At 38.3% G+C, this 23,070-nt stretch overlaps 3 protein-coding genes and 1 long non-coding RNA gene across 5 annotated transcripts; 2 read left to right on the forward strand and 2 right to left on the reverse strand.

The window, feature by feature from the left end:
- Positions 1–307: 307 nt before the first annotated feature.
- LOC122845301 (CCR4-NOT transcription complex subunit 8-like) lies at positions 308–4,154 on the reverse strand. Its single transcript, XM_044141505.1, is given in 8 exon segments — positions 308–691; positions 1,824–1,934; positions 2,025–2,169; positions 2,271–2,432; positions 2,537–2,730; positions 2,945–3,012; positions 3,015–3,151; positions 4,036–4,154. Coding segments are annotated over 7 exon segments (852 nt in total). The 5' UTR covers positions 3,058–3,151; positions 4,036–4,154; the 3' UTR covers positions 308–562.
- LOC122845303 lies at positions 3,922–4,940 on the forward strand. Its single transcript, XR_006373006.1, has 3 exons — positions 3,922–3,986; positions 4,130–4,190; positions 4,864–4,940. It is a non-coding gene; the product is annotated as an uncharacterized LOC122845303 (long non-coding RNA).
- Positions 4,706–10,822, reverse strand: LOC122845300 (protein FAM114A2-like). The gene is made up of 14 exons (XM_044141504.1): positions 10,621–10,822; positions 9,594–9,845; positions 9,074–9,173; positions 8,472–8,573; positions 8,281–8,384; positions 8,064–8,198; positions 7,820–7,984; positions 7,209–7,332; positions 7,012–7,097; positions 6,515–6,601; positions 6,242–6,366; positions 6,086–6,158; positions 5,872–5,925; positions 4,706–5,149 (listed from the first exon to the last, which is right to left on the reverse strand). Exons 2-14 carry the CDS (start codon positions 9,828–9,830, stop codon positions 5,048–5,050), a joined length of 1,494 nt encoding a protein of 497 aa, XP_043997439.1. The 5' UTR covers positions 9,831–9,845; positions 10,621–10,822; the 3' UTR covers positions 4,706–5,047.
- Positions 10,823–11,132: 310 nt separating this feature from the next.
- LOC122845304 (microfibrillar-associated protein 3-like) lies at positions 11,133–14,800 on the forward strand. 2 transcript variants are annotated; one of them, XM_044141509.1, is made up of 3 exons: positions 11,133–11,274; positions 12,613–12,898; positions 13,421–14,800. In XM_044141509.1, the coding sequence occupies exons 2-3, from the start codon at positions 12,658–12,660 to the stop codon at positions 14,086–14,088; spliced, it is 909 nt and encodes a 302-aa protein (XP_043997444.1). In that variant the 5' UTR covers positions 11,133–11,274; positions 12,613–12,657; the 3' UTR covers positions 14,089–14,800. The 2 variants fall into 2 exon arrangements, with proteins under 2 accessions (XP_043997444.1, XP_043997443.1); XM_044141508.1 differs by lacking the exon at positions 11,133–11,274 and adding an exon at positions 11,700–11,863.
- The last annotated feature ends 8,270 nt before the right edge of the window (positions 14,801–23,070 follow it).

Here is a 23,070-nt window from a genome sequence, read left to right on the forward strand (position 1 = left end):
CACAGTTTTTTTGGAAATGAAATAAATCTTTGAAACAGATCCTGAGTCGAGTAAAACTACATCGCAACGTCCTCTACCTGGTCAGAAGATGAACTCTTATGCTCTCAACAAACCAGGAAGCAGAAAACAGAACGACTGAACCCACAGAGCATTTACCTCATTCAGAATGAGCTAAAACACTTTTAATTTTTGTTGAAATTATACATTTTAATTTACAGACCCTTTCAGCATTAACTTAAAAAAATAAATCCCTGCAGGGGGGGAAAATAAAAGGGGTAGAGGGAATCTGTCTGAGAAGTCTTTAAAATCCCAGGATGTCAGGCGCTGGTCCCACGCTGTAAAAACAAACACGTTTAAAAAAAATGATCCGACTTGTTTGGCCTGAGAGACTCGGCTAAAAAGTGACATGGAAAGAAACGAGTCGGCCGCTAAGGGATCTGTTCCCGCTCCGAGTCCACTGAAAAAGTCGCTCAGACATGTTCACACAAGTTTCTTGTTGGAGAGCAGAAATCTTTTTTTTTTTTCTTTTTTTTTTTAAAAACGAGCGAAGTTGAGCAGCTGCTCAGTGTTTGTTGTTGGTCTCCTCCTGTCCCGACCCAGAGATCCCGTTCTGTGGCTGGCTGGATCCAGACCCCAGGCCGTATAGCCGACCGCAGTACTTGGCGTCATCGATGTGGTCTTCAAAGAAAAGCTGCAAAGACAAGAACAGCTTAAATTAAAAACAGGGCTGTGCTAAAGTTTTCAACTACCATGAATTTCTTTTTATTTTCCCTTTCAAGGAGTTCTGATAAACAGATTCTGAGGGTTTTTCTCCCTGGACTTCAGCTGCTTTTCAACACAGTCCTTGAAAAACTTACGTTTTGCCAGGCATAACCAAAACTGAACATGTTACAAGTTTAATAGGCAGGTAAATATGGTAAAAATCAGAAAAACAAGTGGAGAAGTGCAAAACCTTCAAAAGAGTCCTGAGACAAAGTCTGAATATTATTGAAAGGGGGGGTGGAAGGGGAATAAAAATTTTCTACTTGAACTCCAATTTCAAAAAGGTACAAAATTGATTTGATGCAATACTGCTAACATGTGAGGCCATCCTAAAGTTTAAACATTTATTTGATAACTGCAGGAACTGGTCAGAAACCCACAAATGAGACCAAATGAACACCCTTCAGTGTGGAAGTTGTTACTGGGGGCAGCATACTCCATGTTTTCACCATCTGTGAGATGTGTAAATGTTATTTAGAGGAAGCGGGTGTAGCTGCTGAAGAGGAAACAATTGTTAGATAACAGGAATGCTGTAAAGAAAACAAGTTATCAGTTTTACTTTTTAGAGCTTTAAACGTTTGTTACAGAACAAGACAGGAAATGTTGGTAGCTTTTGGGGAATCTGATAATTGAGGTAAAGGTCCAATTACTCCAGGGAATTCACCCTGACACTCTTATTTACACAGTTGGTGAGGATAGTTGGGCTAATTTCTAGCTTGTTGAAAATGGTATAAATATTGTTTTACAGTATTTCTCCTTCCGTCTGCTCCAAATACAAGCAACTCAAAGAACAAAAACATTTTACACAAAACTCTGATCGTGCCATTAAACACAAAACAACTCGGAATCTCAGGGAAAATCATTCTGTTTTAGACCCTTTTCATTACTGCTTAGCATTTTTAGCAAAAAATAAAAACATAAATATAATTTTAATGGTTTTGGTGAAACATCAATTGTCATTAAAAGGAAAAAAAACAACTCTGTACAGAACAATTTCAAAATGTATAAAATACAGAGGACTACTTCAGTTGCATAACTTCCACGGTTGAGGCTCAGTTTACCTCTTTCATCCTGAAGAAAGCCATCCCTGTGAGCAGTGAGTCGGATCCGGCCTGATGCTGCCGTCCGATCCTCTTCAGCTCCAGCTGATCGGCTACTTCCTGCAGGCCTCCCTGCAGCACAAACACAGCAGGCGGGTGAATCCTGGCTCCTCCAGTGACCAAACTAGATCAAATATAAGACGTGGTTACATTTCAGCAAACCTTGAGACTTTTGCAGCTCTTCATCAGGTACTTGACGTCGTAGATAGCAGGAAAAAACAAGTTGAGGATCTGAAAGAAGTCGTGCTCCTCCTCAGGAAGCCGAGCATCAGTCAGAAGCTTCACCAGATAGCCAAAGTCGTAACCGCTGAAAAATCAAAGATGAGAATGTTCATCACAATACTTATGAATCACAGGGGTTACATCTGCTAGGTTTAAAAAAAAAAAAAGAGTTTAAAAACAGCCAACCTGTGGAAGGAGAGCCACTTGACGTTTTCACAGAGCACCAGGCCGGACGTCATGAGGAGTTCTGCAAAGTACAGCGTATCGATTCCTTCTTCTTCGTGTTTCTTGAACTGGAGGCCGGAGTTCTGCAGCAGGTCGATGGAGTCCTGCGAATACATGTCTTCTCTGAGGAGAAGATCAACGTCACATTACACAAACAAAACTAAACGTTCATCATCAAAAGATATTTTGTTCACCCTGAATCACCAGGGAAACGGTTTTCCACCTACGTGAGGTTGAATTTGAAGTTGAACTGCCACGTCGTCGTGCCTGGAGGGTAAGTGCCGTCCTCGTTCATGAACGTGAGTCCGAGCTGGATGATCTTCAGGAGGTCCACGTTGCACCTCAGCAGCTGGTACTGGTAGTCCACCGTGCTGCGAAACTCTCCGATTGGCCGCACGACGACCCCAGGGAACTCTGTGTCCTGTGTGAGACATAAACATCACTGATCTGTTAAAGTGACAAGAGTCAGCCACTTCATCTAATCTCTCAAAGGAAAGTAAACAGGAGTAGTTCAGGTATGGTTTAGATTTAGATTTGTGAGCACAGTGGATCAATTGATTATTAACAGCTTATTAACAGCTTAGGATGCATGTATGTAAAATCTGTTATGCTTAACCAACAGTCAAAACTCTCACCATGGCGACGTAGTTGTAGCTTTGGATAATCTGTCTGATCTTTCTCATCTCTTCTTCCACATTACTACGACTTCACAGATGATCTGACTGGAATCTGCAAGTGCAGCTGGCATGTTGGTGGGTTGGATGAGAAGCTAAAATCCCAGCAGTCCTGCGGCACTCAGTGGGAGGCAAAGAGTGAATCTGATACAGAAAAGAGGGACAATCCTGGAAGAAGAAGAAAGGAAAATGTCAGCCAATTTACCCCTAATTAGCAGAGAACATGCAGAAAAACCTGCAATACCAACTAAAGCCTATCACATTCTAGTCTGTAAAAACACCCGAAAAACTCATCTTCTCTGATGCACCTGTATCAAGATTACAAACATATCTTTCAACGCATAAACATGGATTTATAAAATAACGCTGTTTTATAACTATAATTGTTTATATATTTGAAACAAACATAATGGGCTGGCATGCCTGATTCAAGAACTGGACAAAAAGGAGCAAAACATCAGACAAAGCACATAACAAAACCGCCAGAAAGCCTGTAGGACTGTGGTTTGAGCTACTTTAAGAAAAATCTAGCTCCTCTGTAGGGAATAATAACTTATTATTAATGCACAATAACTTTGACCCTATTTGCTATTCGTGATCATTTTAGTTTTTTCATGTTTAATCATCATCAAAATGTAATGCCCAACATTTAGATTAAACAGGTAGATTAGATTAGATAGAATATTAAGAATTTTTCATCCTGTTGCCATGACAGCAGAAAGAGCAACCGTTGGCTTAGTTAGTTCAAATTCAACTAGAAAGCACCAAATACAAAGAAAAATGTTAACTTCAAGTCAGTCAAAGGAGTATGCTTACACAACATTAATTAAATTCACTGTAAGCAACCAGCTTGAAACAAAAACAAACGACGCAACGACGGGGACACTAGCATTTAGCTTAGCATCAAAGCTAACTTCGACTGGAAGCGGCACAAAAACAAGCGGAAATAAGAAGGGCTTCCCTGTTCCACTCCCCGGTGTGTTGTACTCGAGCTTTATTTGCCGTAAGGATGACACACTGGCGTTGGAAAAATTATTAAAATGTAATTTTACCTGCTGTTTTCTTCAATCAAAGCCTATCAGCCTGGTTGATGATGATGTTTTCTTATTCGTTTTCTTTTCGCCTCTTCGTCTTCAAAACGCACAGTAGCACCACCTACTGACAGGGAGGGATTGCGTGATGACGTGATATCTACTAGCCCCTACAGGTACTCAATGGTTAAAATACCAGAACAAATTCAAGCATTATTTTACAGCAGCATACTGTTTTTTTCTGATTTGTTGTGATTGCTTGATATGGATAAATATTTGTTACCGTTTCTCCTTTTTTCCCAGTGGCTACTGATATGTTTGTTCTTTTTTAAAGAAAATGTTTTTAAAATTATATACAAAACTATAAAACACATACTGCTCCTGCATTTAACTTTTTTAGTGATAAGCCCGGCTGTTTGGATCAAAATGTTGTAATATTTTTAACCCTGCATGTTGCTTTCATATACTGGACTGTATTTTAAACTTCCATTATGTTGTTTTATATTGTTTTCAGACATGAGTCTAATTTCTATCAGAAGCAAATATCTCAGTTGAGAGAAAATCATTCAAAATGTAAATCTGTCAGGGGTTGGAATAATTTTAGGCTTTAATGCATGTTGCTGGGATTATCTCTCACTTCATTTATTCCATATTGACAATATATCCATTCAGTAAAGAAAAAGAATCCATCGTCATTCCATTTAGCTTTTTATTTAGTTGAGACTGAAGCAGGATAATACTTCTGATCTATTTCCACATGATATTTTTGAAAATAAAGAGTTCTTTGAGACCGTTTTGATCTGTGTGGTGTTGCCGCTTCATGTTTATATTTCCTTTTTGTTTTCTCAGATCAGAACTGGCAGATCCAAATACTCCAGATCAGGACCCCAGAAAGTCAATTTACTGTACAGAACATGTAAAACAACAACAACAACAAAATAACACTGAGTGACAGAGAGCTATTTATAAAAGTGTTGAGACTTTGTGTCAGTCTTCTGATGGTGTCGGTTCCCAAAGCAGTAGAGGTCAGAAATCACTGCTCCGCCCGTCCAGCTCTCCTCTGGATGTGGGAAATCTCCAGTATCGGCATGAGGAGCTGGAAGGCATCCTGGATGTAAGATGCACTGTTGGAAGCCTGAGCAAGATAAAAATTGATTTAATTTTGTAAATGTCATAAAGTTAAAAAAAAAAGAAAAAAAAAGAAAAGCAAACTTGAAATGCAGTGCATAAAATTATAAATGGAGTGATGGACCAAGACATCATCCCTGCTGGACGACAAAACAAAGCAATTTACAAAACTGGCAACAGTTCCTACCCAGACTTCCACCCACCTTCCATCTCTTATTTAAGTAACTCAAAAGTGTGGACCGACACACCTTTCCAGTAAAAACCACTGTCTCATGCTTTGTGGTGCCAATCCCTATTGAATCTTTCAAGTCAACCTTTTTGCCACACAAACATACTGCTCTTCAAAAACATTTCCATGTGGAAAATGCCTCTTTAATAAGGTGTGATTTACATCACTAAACTGCTCACAGTGACTGTGTTTATTCATATTTTCAAATTTATTGATATTCTTAATAAAGAAAAAACAATGGAGAAATATAGTAAAAATAACAATGCTGACAATACAGACAGTTTTAGGATTTTTCTAAACACATCATTAACTGGAATTTATCATCACAATAAATCCAAATTTTATCACAAGGAATTTATCACAATAAATGATACAATAAATGTCTAACCTTAGATGCAAGTTACTTTAATTTGATTCCTGTTCTTGATTCAATTAAACATTAATGTTTAAAGCTTATTATAAAGTAAGTGTTTGTTACAAAACATAAAATGAGCACAAACCTCGAGAAAGATTCCTGTAATCAGCGGGTTCAGGACATCTCCCTTCTCTTTAAACTGTAAAAAACACAGCGATCAGAACTCTAACTATTATCTAAAAACGTTGTATTTATTCAGATTAAAAATATTAACTGCTGCGGTTCTGAGTGCAAAATTAAAATGAAACATGAATACTCGTCCTGCAGGCTAACAGTTGACAAAGCATCAGTACACTCACCCCCGCTGTGGTCAGGCAGGAGGTGAACTTCTTGGAAAGCAGAGAAATTTCTTTACACAGGACAACAGTGAGTCTGAAAACAGATAAAATTAATGCAATTGGCTTCCGTCACCATGTCTGTGTGTGTGGAAACTAGGAAATGTAACATGGCATTACTGCGACAGGACGTTGGCGTCTGTGCTGCTGTTGGAGAACAGGATCATCTCAGCCAGTTTGTGGAAAAGCTCAATGGAGCGAGCAGTCAGCTCTGCGAGTCTCCGGATGGTCAGAGCATGTACATCCTAAAGAATTTTACAAAATCTGTTTATACTTTCTAGGAATTACAAATTTCAACTTCCAGAAGCGCACCAAACTCTAAAAACACTGTTCTGTTTTCCTCTTTTCAACGTATCCTTTCTTTGTGACTTTACAAACTGACGATGGACTCACCTCTGCAGAGTGCGTCCTCTCACTCTCTTCGCCATCTTCCTGTGGTTTGCTCATGTCGCTGATCGTGCTGCGGGCTTTCTGACAGGCCTGGTGGATTACAGAGATGATGCCGTTATTCCTAACATTTAAAATACAATCATTGAACATAAGAAATGGAGCAACTCCAATTCCTCAAATCTGATAGATGAGTTGAAAAGTTATTCCATTCCATATGTAATGGTAGCATAATGTATTTAAATTTGGATGGCTTTTGTAAAATTAGACTAAACATTACCCTTTATGACTATGGCTGCTAGCAATTTGGACACTAATTGTTTGGAGGTCGACCACATCTTGACAGCTCTTGATATTTAACCTCGCACATTCATCCTCCAGCACTGGAACACATTTAGATCTGTCATAGCATAATTATTATAAGTAGCTAGCTACTCCAGAACCCTCCATCTAACTTCATAAAATCCAGACAGGAATCGGTCACAGACGTAATAAAGTCATACCTTAATGAGTTTTTCTGCTGTAGCAGAAACACTGAGACCATCAACGGCTGACGTTAAATCCTTCTCAAACTCTGTGCCGTCTTCGTCTGGGATCAGATGAACAAAGACAGTTTCATCACATTCAAACTGGTGACTTTTAGTCCTGGTGACTTTCATGCTGGTGCAGACGTGCTAACCCAAAAAAAACTAAGTCCTACCTTTCTTGTCATCGACCTCCTCGTCATCAAACTCCACCATGGAGAAAGATTCCTTGATTTGGTCCAGCTCCTCTCTGAGCTGGATCAGCTCGTCTCCAGACAGAGTCGTCAGCACAGACTTCACCTAAATGAAACACACAGAACTAAGATTAAAAACCGAGGGCACCTTGTCCTATAACCCTTTAATTTGATGAGCAGAAACATTAACTTTCAAGGTCGTTGTCAGTGTTGGACACTTTTCTGCTCATAGCAAATATCATTTTTGGTGTAACAGCTAAACATTTTTGCTAAGTTTTAAAATGTCTAGATTCCCTTAAATTAAATGTCCAGAGAAATTCTAAAGTGCTAAATTTACTTGGTTGTTTTGTAAACTATCAGTTGAGTAAAGTTCAACATGTTGAAGTTTTGGTAATGGATTAAAGAATTCTTAACACTGAGATCCAGTAAGAGGAGTGCTTAATGTGCCACGTTCACAGGATGATTGCCTTTTAAAACTTTTAGTAATGATAAAATGCCAAGACTTGATCAGATTAGACATAAAAGTAAAATATCTTGCATAATATCTTTCATTTCAATATAACCTTTTTTAAAAGTAACTAGAGAAGTTGTACCTTAGATTCACTCTCTCTGGACAGGATCTCCAGGGCTTCAAGGTGTGACAAACCCTGGAATTCATCAAACAGCATCCCGTAGTGCGCCACCACCTTCTTCTCTGACTCTGAAGACTCTTTCTTTGCTGTTTGCAGCTCCTCTCGCTCTTTAGCCTCCCGCAAAACCTGACAAAGAAGCAGAAGAAGAAATAAATTGGGATTTTTACTTTAGCTTCCTCTATCAACTCATTTAGACTTTACCCACCTGAGACAGAGAGGCGTTCCTGTTCATCAGTCCTTTGGTCTTCTTAAAGCCAGGATCTCCTTCAGCTATCACATCCATCGTCTTCTTCCCAATGAACTCCAGAGCATCCAGACCTCCCGTGATCACAGTCTTCCCCTATGGAGACGTTTACTTCATTTAAGATCATTTAGCTGGATAAAAAGTGACCAGCACCACATGCAGTAAAACATTTCCTCACTGTGGTCTGAACAACGCTGGTCAGAGACGAGAACATTCCCATCGCGCTTCCTACTGGTGAGGATCCATCAGCTGCAGATTTTTCTGTCTCGCTGCTGCCTTCGCCTGCAGGAGAACAATCCAAAATTTGATGAAAAACATAAAATGTTTTGATTTATTCTATCTTCCCTTCAACTGATAAGCATGTCTCACCCTGATGTTTCTCCTCTTCTTCCACCTTAGCTGACAGTTCAGTCGGACTGGGAATTCCCAGAGATGTTTCTGCCTTTTCGATGACTTGAGTGAGCCCCTGGCCTGGACAAGCAGAAAATAACAAGTGGTGACGAAGAAACACAAACAGGGTATGGTCATAGGAACGAACAATTGTCAAATACGTTCCAGGCCAGTACCTAAAATATATATGAATAGTTTTAACATACATTCTTCCCTTTCCTTTTAATGTTAGTTAGCTCAGAGTTAGGAAAACCGGGAGCTCGTCCGTTTAATAGAACTAAACGAAGTTGGAAAGTTTTTCCAGACTTCTTTTCTTCTTTTCCTCTTTGTAGTCTCACTCTCAATGTCCCTTTTTAAGGAGAGTACAATGGTTTAACCAAAATTGCAAGATATCATGTTGGCAAGAAAGTATTTTATAAAATTATTTCTATTAAACAGATATCACAGACATTTTCCTCAGCAACTGCTGCAATTTGCAAAACTGTCTGTAAATTTTGAAAGAGAGCAGCCAAAGAAAAACAAAAACAAAAAAAAATCCAGACTGGTCTTTAAAGAGACAGCTTGGTGTTCTGGAAACTCACCCACAGTGGTGACAGTAGCTGTTGCTGTGGACAGGATGGATTTACCCCAGCTACCCCAGTACCCCCATCCACCTTGAGAGACAGTTGATTCACTTGGCGTCTGTGAGAGAAAAGGGAGGAAAATAAAATATGGAACACAAAGACTTCAAGTTGATGCAACAATAAATAATTCTTGGGCAATTCAAATAACCACAAAAATGTTCAATTAGTTTAGTCCTGTTACGTGGTTAAAACTTGAACTTAGCTTCTGTGAAAGTTTCAGATTTTTATTAAACCTCTTAAAAGATGCAATAGATTTCTTGGATGCAACTATGTGGAATGTCATTGCATTTATTGGCTTCATGTATTCAAACTTGGCTTGCCAATAACAAATGTATATTGGACCATTTATATTTGTCCAATTCACAGCTACAATAATAGGCTATTTAATAAAAAATAAGAAATCTATGCTATGTTTAATCACCAAACAATTTGAGACTTATTTTATTTGTGAATAAATAAAGGATCATTTAGTGGCTACCTTTGCTGGCTGCGGTTCCTCCTCTGCTTTTGGTGTTGGCTCGGTTTCCTCTGCAGGTTTGGTGTCTGGTCTCCTCCTGGCTTTCCTGGTTGGGGCTACATCAGTAGAGTTGTCTGGTGTTGACGCTGAGGAGCTGCCCGGTGTTTCAGCTGGAGACGGGTTTTGGATCCCAGGCGCTCCCTCTGTCCCATCGCTTTCTGAATGAGGTGCTTCGCTGTCTGACATCTTCTCAGACATCTCAGCCCAACATGTCTGCAGAAAATAACAGACAGCATTAAGTGTGAAGGATTTTTTTAAATGCACCATTTGGGGCTATGAACATTAACAGTCAGCCTAACAACAAAACTAAAGAAGCCTTTGACTGAAGGCTGTTGCTGTATGACATGCTAATAGCTCAATTTCTGAGCAGCAGATAATGACTTGTTGGAAATGGGAAGCACTGTTAATCCAAATAATTTGCTTTTGCTGCTTCTCTTTCAATCTTTTTTCTGGCCTTATGGTTAGACAACCATAAGGCACAGACAGAGACGTTGGAGATATGATCGATGGAACAGATGGTTCAGCTAATCTAATTCTAATCTACAGGTATTATTTGAGCATTCGAGATGCTAATTAGTTGCTTCTACTTGTAAAAACCATACTTTGTTGCCACAGTTACGCATCATACACATGTATCTTTCATTTATGTGATCCAGAGACCAGATTAAAAGTTGCCGGACACCGGCACTGTTTGATATTCAGGCTTTAGCATATTATAGACTTGAACCTCTGGTTTCCCCACAGACTCTTACAATTAGCACTGGGTGTCAATGTGTTTCAAATCTGTTATTATTGTTGATGTTGTCAAAGATTTATCACGTAGAACGTTTCTGTTAAAACAGTAAATTGAACTAAACATTAACGTTATATTAATGTTATTTAACAATTTAACAAGAGTCATGAAATCAACCAGAAATTAGGCAAATGAGTTTTTACAACAAACAAACTTGTACTGATCTTAGTCTTGATGCTAGTAGCTAACGTTTACCTCAAATCTGCTTGTTGTTTCCTTCCCAAAAGTAATTAGAATAATTTCCCGTTTTAATTACAGTTTGGAATTCCTAATCCAGGTCTAAAATTTATGTTAATTTTTCAGATTACAGAAATAATTCAGGTTTCTTGTTGTCCAGAAAGATTAGCCACGTCACATTCTGTTTTCAAAGGTTAGGTCTGTCAGCAGCTGGGGGAGGAGGGACTTCCGTCTGATGCCTTCAAAATAAAAGTAGGCCCGAAAAACGAACATCGTTCAAATATGTATAAATTGTAAATGTAATTTTTTCCTCATGATTTTGATTTATTATTTCTTCACCTTTGTTTCAGACAAATTTAGTCCATATTATTAACAAAAGGAAAATAGATAATCAATGTTATTAGAAGCACGTATGTGCCCCTTGTGCCATCATGTGTTACAACAGTCAAGGCACATGAGCATTTGGGTGTGGTGATGTTAGGTGTGGACAGGTGTGCAAAGTCAATACAAACTGCCCTACACTTAGGGCAAGTTTGTATTGACTTTGTTATTCCACTAGTAGGACAAGCCCATAGTAGAGGAATAACATCATTAATCCAGTCATTATGCTCCTGCATGAACAGCACAGGGAGAATTTCATCTTCACGGACAACAAAGCTCCAGCTCATTGAGGTTGGATCATTATATTGCAGCATTGCTCTTCATTTGAAAGGTTTTATTTTGAAAGGTGTTATGTTATGTTGTGTCCTGTTTGGAAAACTTTATGCATAAAAGGATACGGAAGTAAAATGTTGAATATTTCAAAATAAATTCATTAAAACGAGTTTATAGAGGGAATAAACGTGTTTCTTTACTTTTTACCATCTTCTCTTTAAAGTAAATAATCTATCAACTTATTTTTTGCAAAATAAAAAAAAAAAAAAAACAATGTGCTATTAATAAATCCAATCAAATATTTTCACTTAACCAAATAACATATCACAATTGGTCTATGTATTTTTTTAAGTAAATGTTTTATTTACTTATTTTATTTTATTTTATTTTACTTTATTTTATTTTGTTTTGTTTTTTTCTAAAGTGTTTCACAGGTAAATATTAGGCCACGCCCACTTCAGCACCTGTTCCAGGAAGTTGTTGGAGTGTAAAGTATGTGCTCGATTTCAGCACTGGAGGGAATATATCTATGAATTAAGTTTCTGTCTTTGGGTCTAAAATAAGCTTAAATCTGTTGAAGACTCAGTGTGTTGTCACTTAGCAGCAGGTGAGTAGGTTACATGGCACCTGGTTGTTTGAAATTCCTTCATTGTCTGAGTAGAATCAGAGTTGATCTTATCTGAGGTATAGTGACTTTTATTTTCCACGGGTCGTCTGTTTCATGAACTGTTAAAAACAAGATGTATTCAAATATAAATACATTTGTATATGCGTTTAAAAAGCTTTAACATTAATATTTAATATTCTGACATATTGCCATCTAACTTTTCTGAGGTATTCAATGTGCTAATTGTTTCATAAAGGGTCAGTTTAATATCATTTAGTTACAATTAATTAGTGTAAGTGTAATAGAAAACCAATATCTTACTAGAGACAATATAATAATTAATGCCATTATACTTGAATTAGAAACACTGCTCAAAATGTAAATCTCTTTTTATAAAAATATGTAGTATACCATTCAAGTTAGATTAACTGAAATAGGAATGTCAGTAATCCCTGTATGAATCATAATATTATGTACTGTAATCTATAGGTTAGATTACAGTTGTCTGTAATCTAAGAATATTCTTTATTCTTAGAGCATAAGGAAAAAGGAATCAGGTACATCTCAGTCATCCTGTAAAGACTAAAAAAGTGCATATTTGATTTTAGTTTAAATTCAACATTAGTGCTGCGATACCAAGAGTTTGTAATATTAAAATTTAATGTACAAAAAAAGATACTGACAAAATAAAAAAAGAAAAATGGGTCAGTTCTGTTGTGTCATAGCCACCAACTCTACCTGTTTTACAGGATTTTCTGGTCTAGCTGTGATGTCAGCCTGAAACTCCACTCAACATGTTATCTAAGAAGCACTGCCTGTCACACACGTTCCTCCTGCTGCTTGGCTGCTGGACAGCAGATGGAGCTCACAATGACTCGGAAGCAGGGTCCATCACTGAGCTGGCCCCAGTCGCCTCTAGCAGGTACATCTTGGCAAAGGAAGGGTCCAGCACGCTCATCGAGTGTAACGTGACTGAAGTTCAAGAGGACGTGCGGTGGTACAACTCTAAAGGACTTCTTCTTGGAGAAGAAGAAGGTAACAGGATTTTATTATTAGCAGTTTTTATTTGATAATTTACCTTTTAAGTTGTCAAGAAACATCTAATTATCAGTTCATGACTTCTCAATTCCCTCTCATATTCTCATAGCACAATCCAAAGACTCATTTCTTTTAGCCACTCCAAAATGAGAAAGACAAAGGAGCATCCCCTTCAAAAAGGGAAGATTTGTTCATGTTTATGTGGAGCACAACAATGGGATTCACTTGTTGAGTTGGTTTCCATATTCCCGCACATCTCAATCCAAATGATCATCTTTGCGTTCAGACGTACAAAAAAAAAAAGTCACATTTATGGAGGCTCCACCTTGCAACTAACAGAACTTTCAGGTTGCCGGTGCCAGGTACCAAAGCTCTCCAGACGAAGTTTGTATATTCATGTGGAAATACAGCTCTTAAATTCCATTAATAACGGTCTTAAAAAGTCTTAAATTTGAGATGGCAAAATATGTAAAAGCTCTGAACACATTGCAGGTGTTTACTTGTCTTTTCTAATTTTAGGCGGGAAGTGGCAGATCCAGGAGAGGGGTGCCCTAAACATCAGTTCGGTGTCCTTTGAGGACCGTGGGCGCTACACCTGCGTAGCCTCAACAGGCATCGGCCTCACCAGAAACTATACGGTCATTCTGCGTGTGGCGTACACCAACAGTGGCCTGGGGCTGTACTTTGTCATTGTGTGTTTGGTGGCTTTCGCCATCACGATGGTTCTCAACGTGGCGCGCTTGTGCATGGTCAGCAGCCACCTCAAAGAGACAGAGAAGACCATCAACGAGTTCTTCCGCTCTGAGGGCACCGAGAAGCTGCAGAAGGCATTTGACATTGCCAAAAGCATTCCCATAGTCACCTCGGCGAAGACGGTGGAGTTCGCCAAGGTCACGCAGTTTAAGACCATGGAGTTCGCCCGTCACATCGAGGAGTTGGCACACAGCATTCCTCTTCCGCCGCTCATTCTGAACTGCAGATCGTTTTCAGAGGAGAACATGAACCCAGAGAGTGATCCTGGAAAGAGGAGCAGGCAGGCCTTCAGCCCGCCGTGCACTGACCAAATTGAAGAGGAAAAGGCAATGCTGTCAAGTGAAAGACAAAGGAATGATGGGATCGGTGAAGACTTGAATGTGTCTCTGCATAAAGTAAAGGTTGACATTGAGGATGAAGAGAGCAGCGCATAAACTCAGTGGGAATTCCAGCAAAGAACATTTTTACAGCCAGATAAATTAGGTTTTTGTCCTTGAAGATTGCCTTTCATCTTGAATGTAGCAATTTACGATTTATTTTCATCTCATTCTTATTCCTGCAGCTCAAGTTCTCAAACATAAGCTAAAACTAACTTTAGATTAGATTTTTATTTTATGTTTCTGCAATTTTAGATCATTTCACTCATTCAAAGTTCCTTTATGTCTTTGTTTCCTTCTATGTTCCCTTTGACAGGCTGGTCAGCCTTCACTGAGAAAATATTGCCTGGTAAAATGATTATCACTCCACCTCCATTGTTGTCACATCACTCACAGGTAATTGGTTTTGTTGGACTTCACTGATATTACACATGTATTGTTTGCCTGAAAAATATTTAACTGCAAAGCTTGAAATGAGGATTTTAAATAAAGTAGCAAACATTTAAATGTAAAAGGAAGATTCTTACACAGTAAGACGGAATATTTACCATGGAAAATGTCATATTTGGTCTGCAAATTAAATTAATTAAATTATCTGATTATATAGAGAAGAAGACTTTGATTTTCTGACGAAGTTGTTTTGTATGGACATAGGGAGGTGTGAAAGGCAAATTAGTTACTCATTTGGATGCTAACCCAGCATGTTTGTCTCAACAGAAGTCGAAAACAAAGATTTGTAAAATGTATAAATGTGATAATGTAGATAAAACTTGATCCTGTCTCTTCTTCTCTGTGTCTCTGAAGGATGTAAAAATTAAACAAAGCAATGTGATCAATCTGGGAATTTACTGAAAAAGGTCATTCTGAAACTGGTTTGCTTTTTCCTCTTTCTACTTCACATTGATGGAGAAGAGCTGAAGGCGTGAAAAAAGCTGAAATCAGTCTAATTAGCAGACTGATTACTGTAGAAGTGAGGAAGATACACTTAAAATTCTTATTATTTTGTGTTAGCTGTGATTACATGGAAGGAGAATCATGCAGCTGTTATCAATTTGAATCATCACCGTTTCCATCTGGTGAGTAGATGAAAGAGGAGTTTTATTAAAGCTTAGAAGTTTAGCTGCTGCAAACAAGGCATTAACATGTCCAATGTATATTAACACAAACAGCTGAGCTTGGTCAAAATTGACAGTGTTAATCTGGGTGAAATAATGGCAGCAAAGTAACAAAGATGTCCTGCAAAAGCAGATATTTTAAAAAATCTAGCAACAGCTTATTGATGATCTATCAATAAGCTTCTTGCATTTTAGAGCAGCGTGCCACAAGGCTGGAGTGATAAGAAAGTGACTCAAAGATTAAAACTTTACTAGACTTTTGGTCAGAAAACTCTTCCAATCTAAAACCCACTGATAATCTGATCAGTTCTCCAAAGTCAGGTGCAGAAATAGAAGCCAAATAACTCGGAATATAGATCATAACGGCTGAAGATCGGTCAGAAATCAGGATTTGGTCCAGGAGTTGATATCCTGAGTGAGGGATAAGGGTCAACACTAAAAATGTTGATGCTTTGCATGAATTTTATGCGTTATTCACTTGTCTTCATAGTAATAATAATGCTAAATATCTTGAAACTATAATAATTAATAGTAATAAGGTCTGATCGGATGTGCAGTAGTATAAAGAAGCCACATGATGGCGCTGTTGGATATCACAATTTTATGTGAGCTGCGGCGCTCTAACACCCTGACACGTTTTTGAGACGTTTCAGTTTAGTAGTCGGTGAAAGTATCAACTACTGTTCAAATCCTGGGTGAATTCTTCGGTATTAAATATTGAAACATTGCAAAATGAGAGATGCATTTACCAGTAAAACATTTCATGAAGCAATAAATTTTAAATTTGATAGAAAATACAAAATTAGGAAATGACCTGAAATGTCATGCAGGTTTTTAACTTTCAACTTTACATGCAATAAAGTTGGAAGGTTCATAAAATAGTGAGAAAAACTAATTTTTTGCCTGGGGCTTAAAAATATTTTAATGTTTGCACATTTGCAAGACCTAATTAACACAATCAGAGGGATTTTGTCCATTAAGTAAAAATGAACGTTGGCCTCATACTATTTGATAATTAAAAACATGTTTTGTGAGGAAAAGGTGAAAGAAAAAACCAAAGCAGAATATTTATGGGGTTTGACTCCCTTCAGGTAAGGCAAGGTAAGTTTAGAGGAGGATTTTCATATTCCTTTGTATTTATTAGTGGACTGATGTTAGTCGTTTTCCTAAGTTGATGATTTTGTGTATTTGTTCAGCTTCTTTTGTGCTTATTAGTCACCTTCCCACAGTGTCCCTGGTCTGGTTCTATTTTTCTCCTTATTAGTCACACCTGGTTCTCATGCCACTCATCAATTCTCCAAGTAGTGATAAGCTTGTCAGTTTCCTCGCCAGATTCTCCTATTTTTCACTGTCAAGTATCCTCCATGTTAGCTTGTCTGTGCTCCAGTTGCTTTGCAGTTTCCAGTCAGTTGTTTTCTCAAGTCTCCTGTGCCAGAGCTTCAGTTGCTCTGTACAGCTCGGGACACGATACAACTTTCACAGTAAATCACAGACGGAAGGATTGGGTCCTGGGTGTTTAGCTCCCATCCTCAAGGGTTGGTGTAGATGTGTCTCGGCTCCAACACAGCTCGCTGAAATGGTCCAAATATCCTCAGTGGGTGAAAGTTCTGCTGAGGTTTTGCTACTCAACCATCATCTGATTGATCTGAAATGACTAAACCTTGCAGAATGTCATCCCTTGAAAACTGACACTAACAAATAGGTAACGTAGGCCCCTTAGTATGCTGAATACAGGTTATATAATATTTGCTAAAATACTAGCTATGCTGTTAGAAAAAGTGGCTCCTTTATTGGTTCATTTTGACCAAGAAGGGTTTGTAAAAGGTCGCCATGCTGCAAATTACATGAGAAGATGATTTGAAATAATTAATGGAACCACATCTCTGCAACATCCGGTGATTTTATTGTCACTGGATTCTAAAAAAAGCATTTGACAAGCTTGAGTGGACATATTTACTTAAAACTCTACAGAGACATGGCTTTAGTCCAGTATGCATGCAGCACTTTGTTGTTAACCACTGGCCTTTGGTAAAATTGACAGAATTATGTTGGATGTTTGAGCATTCTTACGAAACATTAAATTCATGCACCAAAAACTAAGGCCTTAAAAAAATCTTAAATAATAAAAAAAAAAAAAAATATGTTGCAATAAATCCATTTATCATGGGTGTTAAATTTGTTCATGGCAGAACAATTTAATCTTGAATTATTCTGTGTAGTTTTTCTTTTTCTTTTCGGTCAGGCTAAAGTTTGAGTCACCTGCAGACATCTTCACCACGTTTTGTGACTCCAGGTGTTTGAGGTTACTAGTAACTAGATGCTAACATACCCACCACAGCTAGCCAGACTTTTTACATTCAACATGGGTAAGTGCAAATTCATTGCCAACTTATTGTCTTTTGTACACTTCTGTGGCAGTACAGGTCTTAAATGTCATACTGGTTTTGAAACTGTATGAAAAATCTTAAACTTGAGTTTGAGAAAGCTGCAGTAACCCTGTTATGTTTGGGTTGAAAAGATCTACATGACAACATGTTCAGTTTCACCAATATTTGCTGCAAACCACACAAGAGGCATGATCATGTATGAATTTGATTTGAAAATAAACCTGTTTGCAGAGCACATATTATCAACTTTGACAAAAAGAAAAAAAATTCAGAGAGCTCAGTGGAACATTTTATTTGAACCTATGAATGTTTGTTTTATTTTTTACCCTCTTGAGTATGTATTGGAATTTAGATTTTTGTGCTTTTACCTCGTTTGACGTTTAAATTGTTTGACTGCGACTGAGGTTGGCTGGTCCTGTTTCCTTCAAAATTCCACTTTTCACCTCTTCTCACACCAACAGGTCTTTGTGCTGACAGACCACGGCTGCTCCAAACTGACACAAACTTTCCCTGATTAGGAATATGGTCTGAAATGGTGGAGCAAAAATTGTAGTTTGTCCCCAGCTTAAGTCTTTTTCTTCAGTAAACTCATTAACAACATAAGGTTAACACTATCTTGTCTGCACTTGGATCCAACACCAACAGAAAAACAGGAAAACCATTCAGACGTTCATACATGGGACAATTCACAAAGAAAATCAAGGGTATAGAGATATTTAATTAAAAATAGACTGAACTGGAGATGCAACAGAGAAACTATGAACAAAAAGGGAGTGACCAGACTTTACTTCTGGTGTTTGCAGTAAGATGTTACTTTATCTAAGTCTGTTGTGGAGAATTCCATCTCTGCTATTTGTCACATTTAACCCACTTTTAAGAAAACTTAATTTCTTATTATTTTGATTGAATAAACAACTAAGGAACAAAAACAGATGGACTTTATTTCTAACAACCGTCAAGAATAATCAAATGTTTATAGTGGGCCAAAAACAAAGTGGTAATGCAAGGAAAAAAATGTTTAATCTGCCTTTGTAATTAAATATAGCAGAATTCTAATTAGATTGACATAAACTGTATTTATTTGATGCTGTATTGAACTCACCTCCCCTGTAAAGTGCTCTGAGATTACTTTTGTTGTACAGGGAGACTAAATAAATAGTAGCGAATAAGGTTGCAGGCGCTTTATCGAGCTCTGCTTGCGCTGGGCCTTTTCTGTGTCTAGTGGTATTTTTCCCAGAGGTTAATCTCCAGTAATACAGTTACTCAGTTTGCCCTACCTGTGAAAATATCAGGTTGGCCGGCATCCCAAATAACAATAACCTTGGGCCTCTGTGTTGAATAACTCTAAAATCCATCTGTCTTCCGTTTTCTGCTTTTTTTTTGTCCTCTCCAGAAGTGAGCATATCTAAACAGAATTGATTGGTGCGGCGATCATTCATCATAGCGAGCCTGAGCAGGCGTTTAGAGGAAGGGAAGGAAGATTTTAGGGAGGAATATTTCCGGCGGGCTTCAGTGTCATTGAGGTAAACCGAATGAATCGATTGGGCTAAAAGGACTGGCGCGGGCGTGCAAGGAAAGTTGTGGGAGAGAAAAATCTTCCCCTGCCTTGCTGAGGGCGTGTGACTGATTAAGGATGCTTGTAAAAACGAATGAAGCCTGCATGCTGCAAATTTGGGCCTCTTCAAATTAAATTGGTTATAAAATTAGGTTAGAATAAGACTGCTGCTAATTTGATTTCGTTTGCAATCAACTAGAAGAAACAAGACAAGGGGAGAAGATGATGAGTCACATGAGACAATGAGAGAAGAATGCTTCGATGAGGTCTGCAGGCCTCCATGCAGATGATGGAATCTGCTGTTCAGCCTGTTTGTATTAATGGCTCTTCTGTTTGTGGCCCTGATCTCAACCACAATGTTGTCCTTATAGCTCATCTACTTGACTAGTGAATGAAAAACAGATTGTTTTTTTCTTTCTTTCTTATGATTAGTTGTTTATTACAGCACCTTCAAGAGGTTTTTCCTTTCATAACTCACTACTGCATGTTGCAAACACTAATAAATTCTGTTCATGTTATATTGAGGTGGTAATATGCAGCCAGGTTTCACAGCAGACTGTGGAAGTTAGGAGAGAGCAGAAAGCTGCACTGTTTCCAAGAATAGCTCCATGGATCAGTGGTTCATACTGAGAACAATGACCTGTAATTAAATCTGAGGAAAGTGGTAATTCCAGCAGGAACTTTTGAAATTACTTTCCTTTAGAAAAAATACAATGGAGCTCCAACCGAGATTTGTCCCAAACTGATATATTTTATTCAGTTGTTGTTTTCAGCAAATCCTGAGGTTAAGCTGCTGAACTAACATTGTTACTACATTGAAAACAAGTTAGTGTGACCATCAGAAACTGCAGCCTTGGGGGTTTACTAATGCTTTCTTTTACTGTTGGCAAAAATATTAGTTTCATATTAGAAATGCAGTTGTGAATTTTGCCCTTTTAAGCAACAAACAGGTTCCACAGTTTAATCCAATGTGATAATTAAACAGTTGGAGGTGAGTCAGCTGAACGGTTTAGGTCAAATCTTTATTGAATGCTCTTATAGAGCTCATACAAAATAAAATCAGGTGAAAGTTCTAGAGTTCTTCCTAAAACATTTGTGTTGAATGCATATTGAATGTTTGAAAACAGCTCCGCTTTTAAAACTGAGTGACTCTATTTCATCTCCAAGGAAACAGAAATAAAACATGATTTCAATGGTTGAAGTTTAAAACCTTTGAGTGAAGTTTAAGTTCAGAAAGTTTACTTCAAGAAGCATCTAAATTGGAACAGGAAATTGCCTCTATTAAGCTCTCCAGGTTTGTTCTTTATACTCAAAGCAGTTTGATGTTCTGGAACTGCAAACAGCATGTTAGAGGCTGTAATTTCCTCCATTATGCAAGCCTTACCTAGACCATACTTAAGTGCCTTAAATTAGTGGCTCCAGGTTGGGAGAAATTGCCAAAGAGGCCCCTTACGTTCCACTCTGATTCTTCAAATGAGTCAAGTCAATTGTGAGATTTTCTGTTTTGCCCCTTTATTCACTTTCTTGCACAGCTTCAGTGGAGGATAGCTTCAGTACTTGCCTCACTCGCCTGTTTTGCCATTCATTATTCATCCAATCTTAAAATCCACAGGCTTCACGTCCGGCTTATTTCCAGGCAGCCAGCATCACAAGCTGCTCGCTTGTCAGAATTATTCATATTTCAAGCTCATTTGACTTTCAGCTCTTTTTGAATATGAAGAGAAGTGGAAAGTCAAAAAACAGGGACTCCATCTGTGATGTAAAAAAAGAAAAAAAAACATCCCTAAGGAAGCGTTGTCAAAGTACATGGTGTGTCCCCACCAGTGCTTTTTTTAAAGAGTTGGAACGAACAAGTTGCCAAATGCTTTCACTCAGGAATGTCCAGTTCTGTAAACCAAGGCAAACATCAAAAACATGGTGTCCTTCATGTTTTTGATGTTTGCCTGGTTCGACAAACCTGAATAAAATGAGTCATAATCACACTTCTGCAGAATTTTACAGAATAGTGAGGGTAACTCTCTCATTTGAATGGGCTGTGTAGAAGCAGGACACATCAAAAACATGCAAGACACCAGTCACTTCAGGACTGGAAGTGGATCCTGTATTATGGAGGAGGTTCAACTTATCCAGGCTTACCAAAAGATATCAAGCTAAACTAAGCTTGACATCGACATCATCAATTTACTGACTCTGCATGTGGTCCTTGATGAACAAACAGTGGAACATATAATGGAACAAGTGAAGTGAAGAATAAGAAAGCTGCTAATGAAGAAAGAAAGATCTGAGTAGTTTTGACAGGGATGATGTGGCTCCATCCCCAGAGTGCCACAGACTAAACCTTTTCTTTTTTCTGTTGCCTATTTACTGGATCAGACAATTGGATGCTTTGTATTGAGCAGTAACACTGCATTTTATGTGATCTAATTCTATTTTAATATCACTGAACCCTAGTTAATTAGCAAAGAAAGCCTGTTAGATGTTAGAAGGAATCCTGCAGGAATGCTCTGACTTTGGAAGGAGGTTGAATGCCAGTTCACGCCTCATATTTCTTTCTTTTTTTTTTTTTACATATAGTTTTAATGAAGTAACTTCAAAGGGTTGCCATTGCAGTGCGACAAAATGGAAATAAATTTTAACTGCAGCACGTAAATCTGATTAAAAAGTATGTTTTCTGCATATTTGTTAAAACTGCCTCTATGTCGTGACAGAATAACATAAGACAGAAAAGATGTGAAAAGATTGAGGTGCTTTGCTTTTTCCCAGTGCTCCCAGTGCTAACTGCAGAAACACACAGCTCTGTCAGAAACAACCAATCAGAGCCTGAAGGAGAGTCTTACTGCTGTCAATTATGCTGCTGTACAGGCTGCTCACACTCTCCCCCTTGGTCTCTGCTATGCTGCAGATGGTTCACCACAACAAATTACCTGTCTCATAACAAACTATCACAATGCAGGGACAGTTTTAACAAATATGTTAAAAACAGAATTTTAAAGAAATGAAACTTATAAGAGAGATATGTCTTTGCTCTGAGTTCTTCTGACCTGAACCACAATATTTGAATCTGTAGGAAAATAAAGAGACACAAATGGATGGAAGGATCAAAGCTTAAAAATTGTTGAGGGATGAATCCATGGAAACACAAATTGATTAATTTGATTATAGTAATGATCTGTGATAGACGTGACATTCACCTTTCCCAGTGTTTCACTTCTATTTCAACCTGATTTCCTTGGACTAACAAAGCAGCCTTTCAGTTGGCACTCTTCCCCTTTAACAGCATGTCTTCACCACATTGTTCGCTGTTAAACCGGTTGCACCATTTTTACTTATTTCCTTCCCATCACGCTGGATGAGCTGATAGTGGCACTCCAAATAAATAAAACAGCACTGGCTCTCTGTCAGGTATGAGCTTCCTCACTTTAAATTGTGTCCCGACGCTTTCTAAGACAAACTTTGCAGATAACTACATTCCACCGGTGCAGTCAGACCTCGGAGAGTAACGACTGTGAGGACATAAGTTGACAGGACAGTTAAATTAGATGACTCAGCCGTTCTCTCCGTTACACGGTGCGACTTTGTGGGCCAGAGACTCTTTCTCCAGCATAGACTTGGGTAATTTACTGAAGTGGCAGACTCACTATAAATATGCAATAATGAAGCTTATGAAATATTTATTGACCATCTTCTCCTTTTATCTTTATTCAGGCAGGTGGGATGTGCTCCTCAGTGAGCGTCCCGGATGACATTACTTTAATGGTTACAAGTTCCCATTCAGGCCTCTTGTTCATTTTTGAGGTTTCAGCTCAGGTTGCATTTGCATAAGTCAGCCAAAGCAAGCCCTCAGTCCTGGAAGTCCCAGGCTGCGCAGCATCAATTTACTGGCTCGCCGTACGAGCTGCATGGCGATACCATTCTGTCACATTCAGGTCATGGCAACCTGCAAGCCGGTTATCTGGTCTGTTAGCTCAATCTTCTAAACGCC

This window comes from Gambusia affinis, linkage group LG15 (assembly GCF_019740435.1).
Source record: "Gambusia affinis linkage group LG15, SWU_Gaff_1.0, whole genome shotgun sequence".
NCBI lineage: Eukaryota > Metazoa > Chordata > Actinopteri > Cyprinodontiformes > Poeciliidae > Gambusia > Gambusia affinis.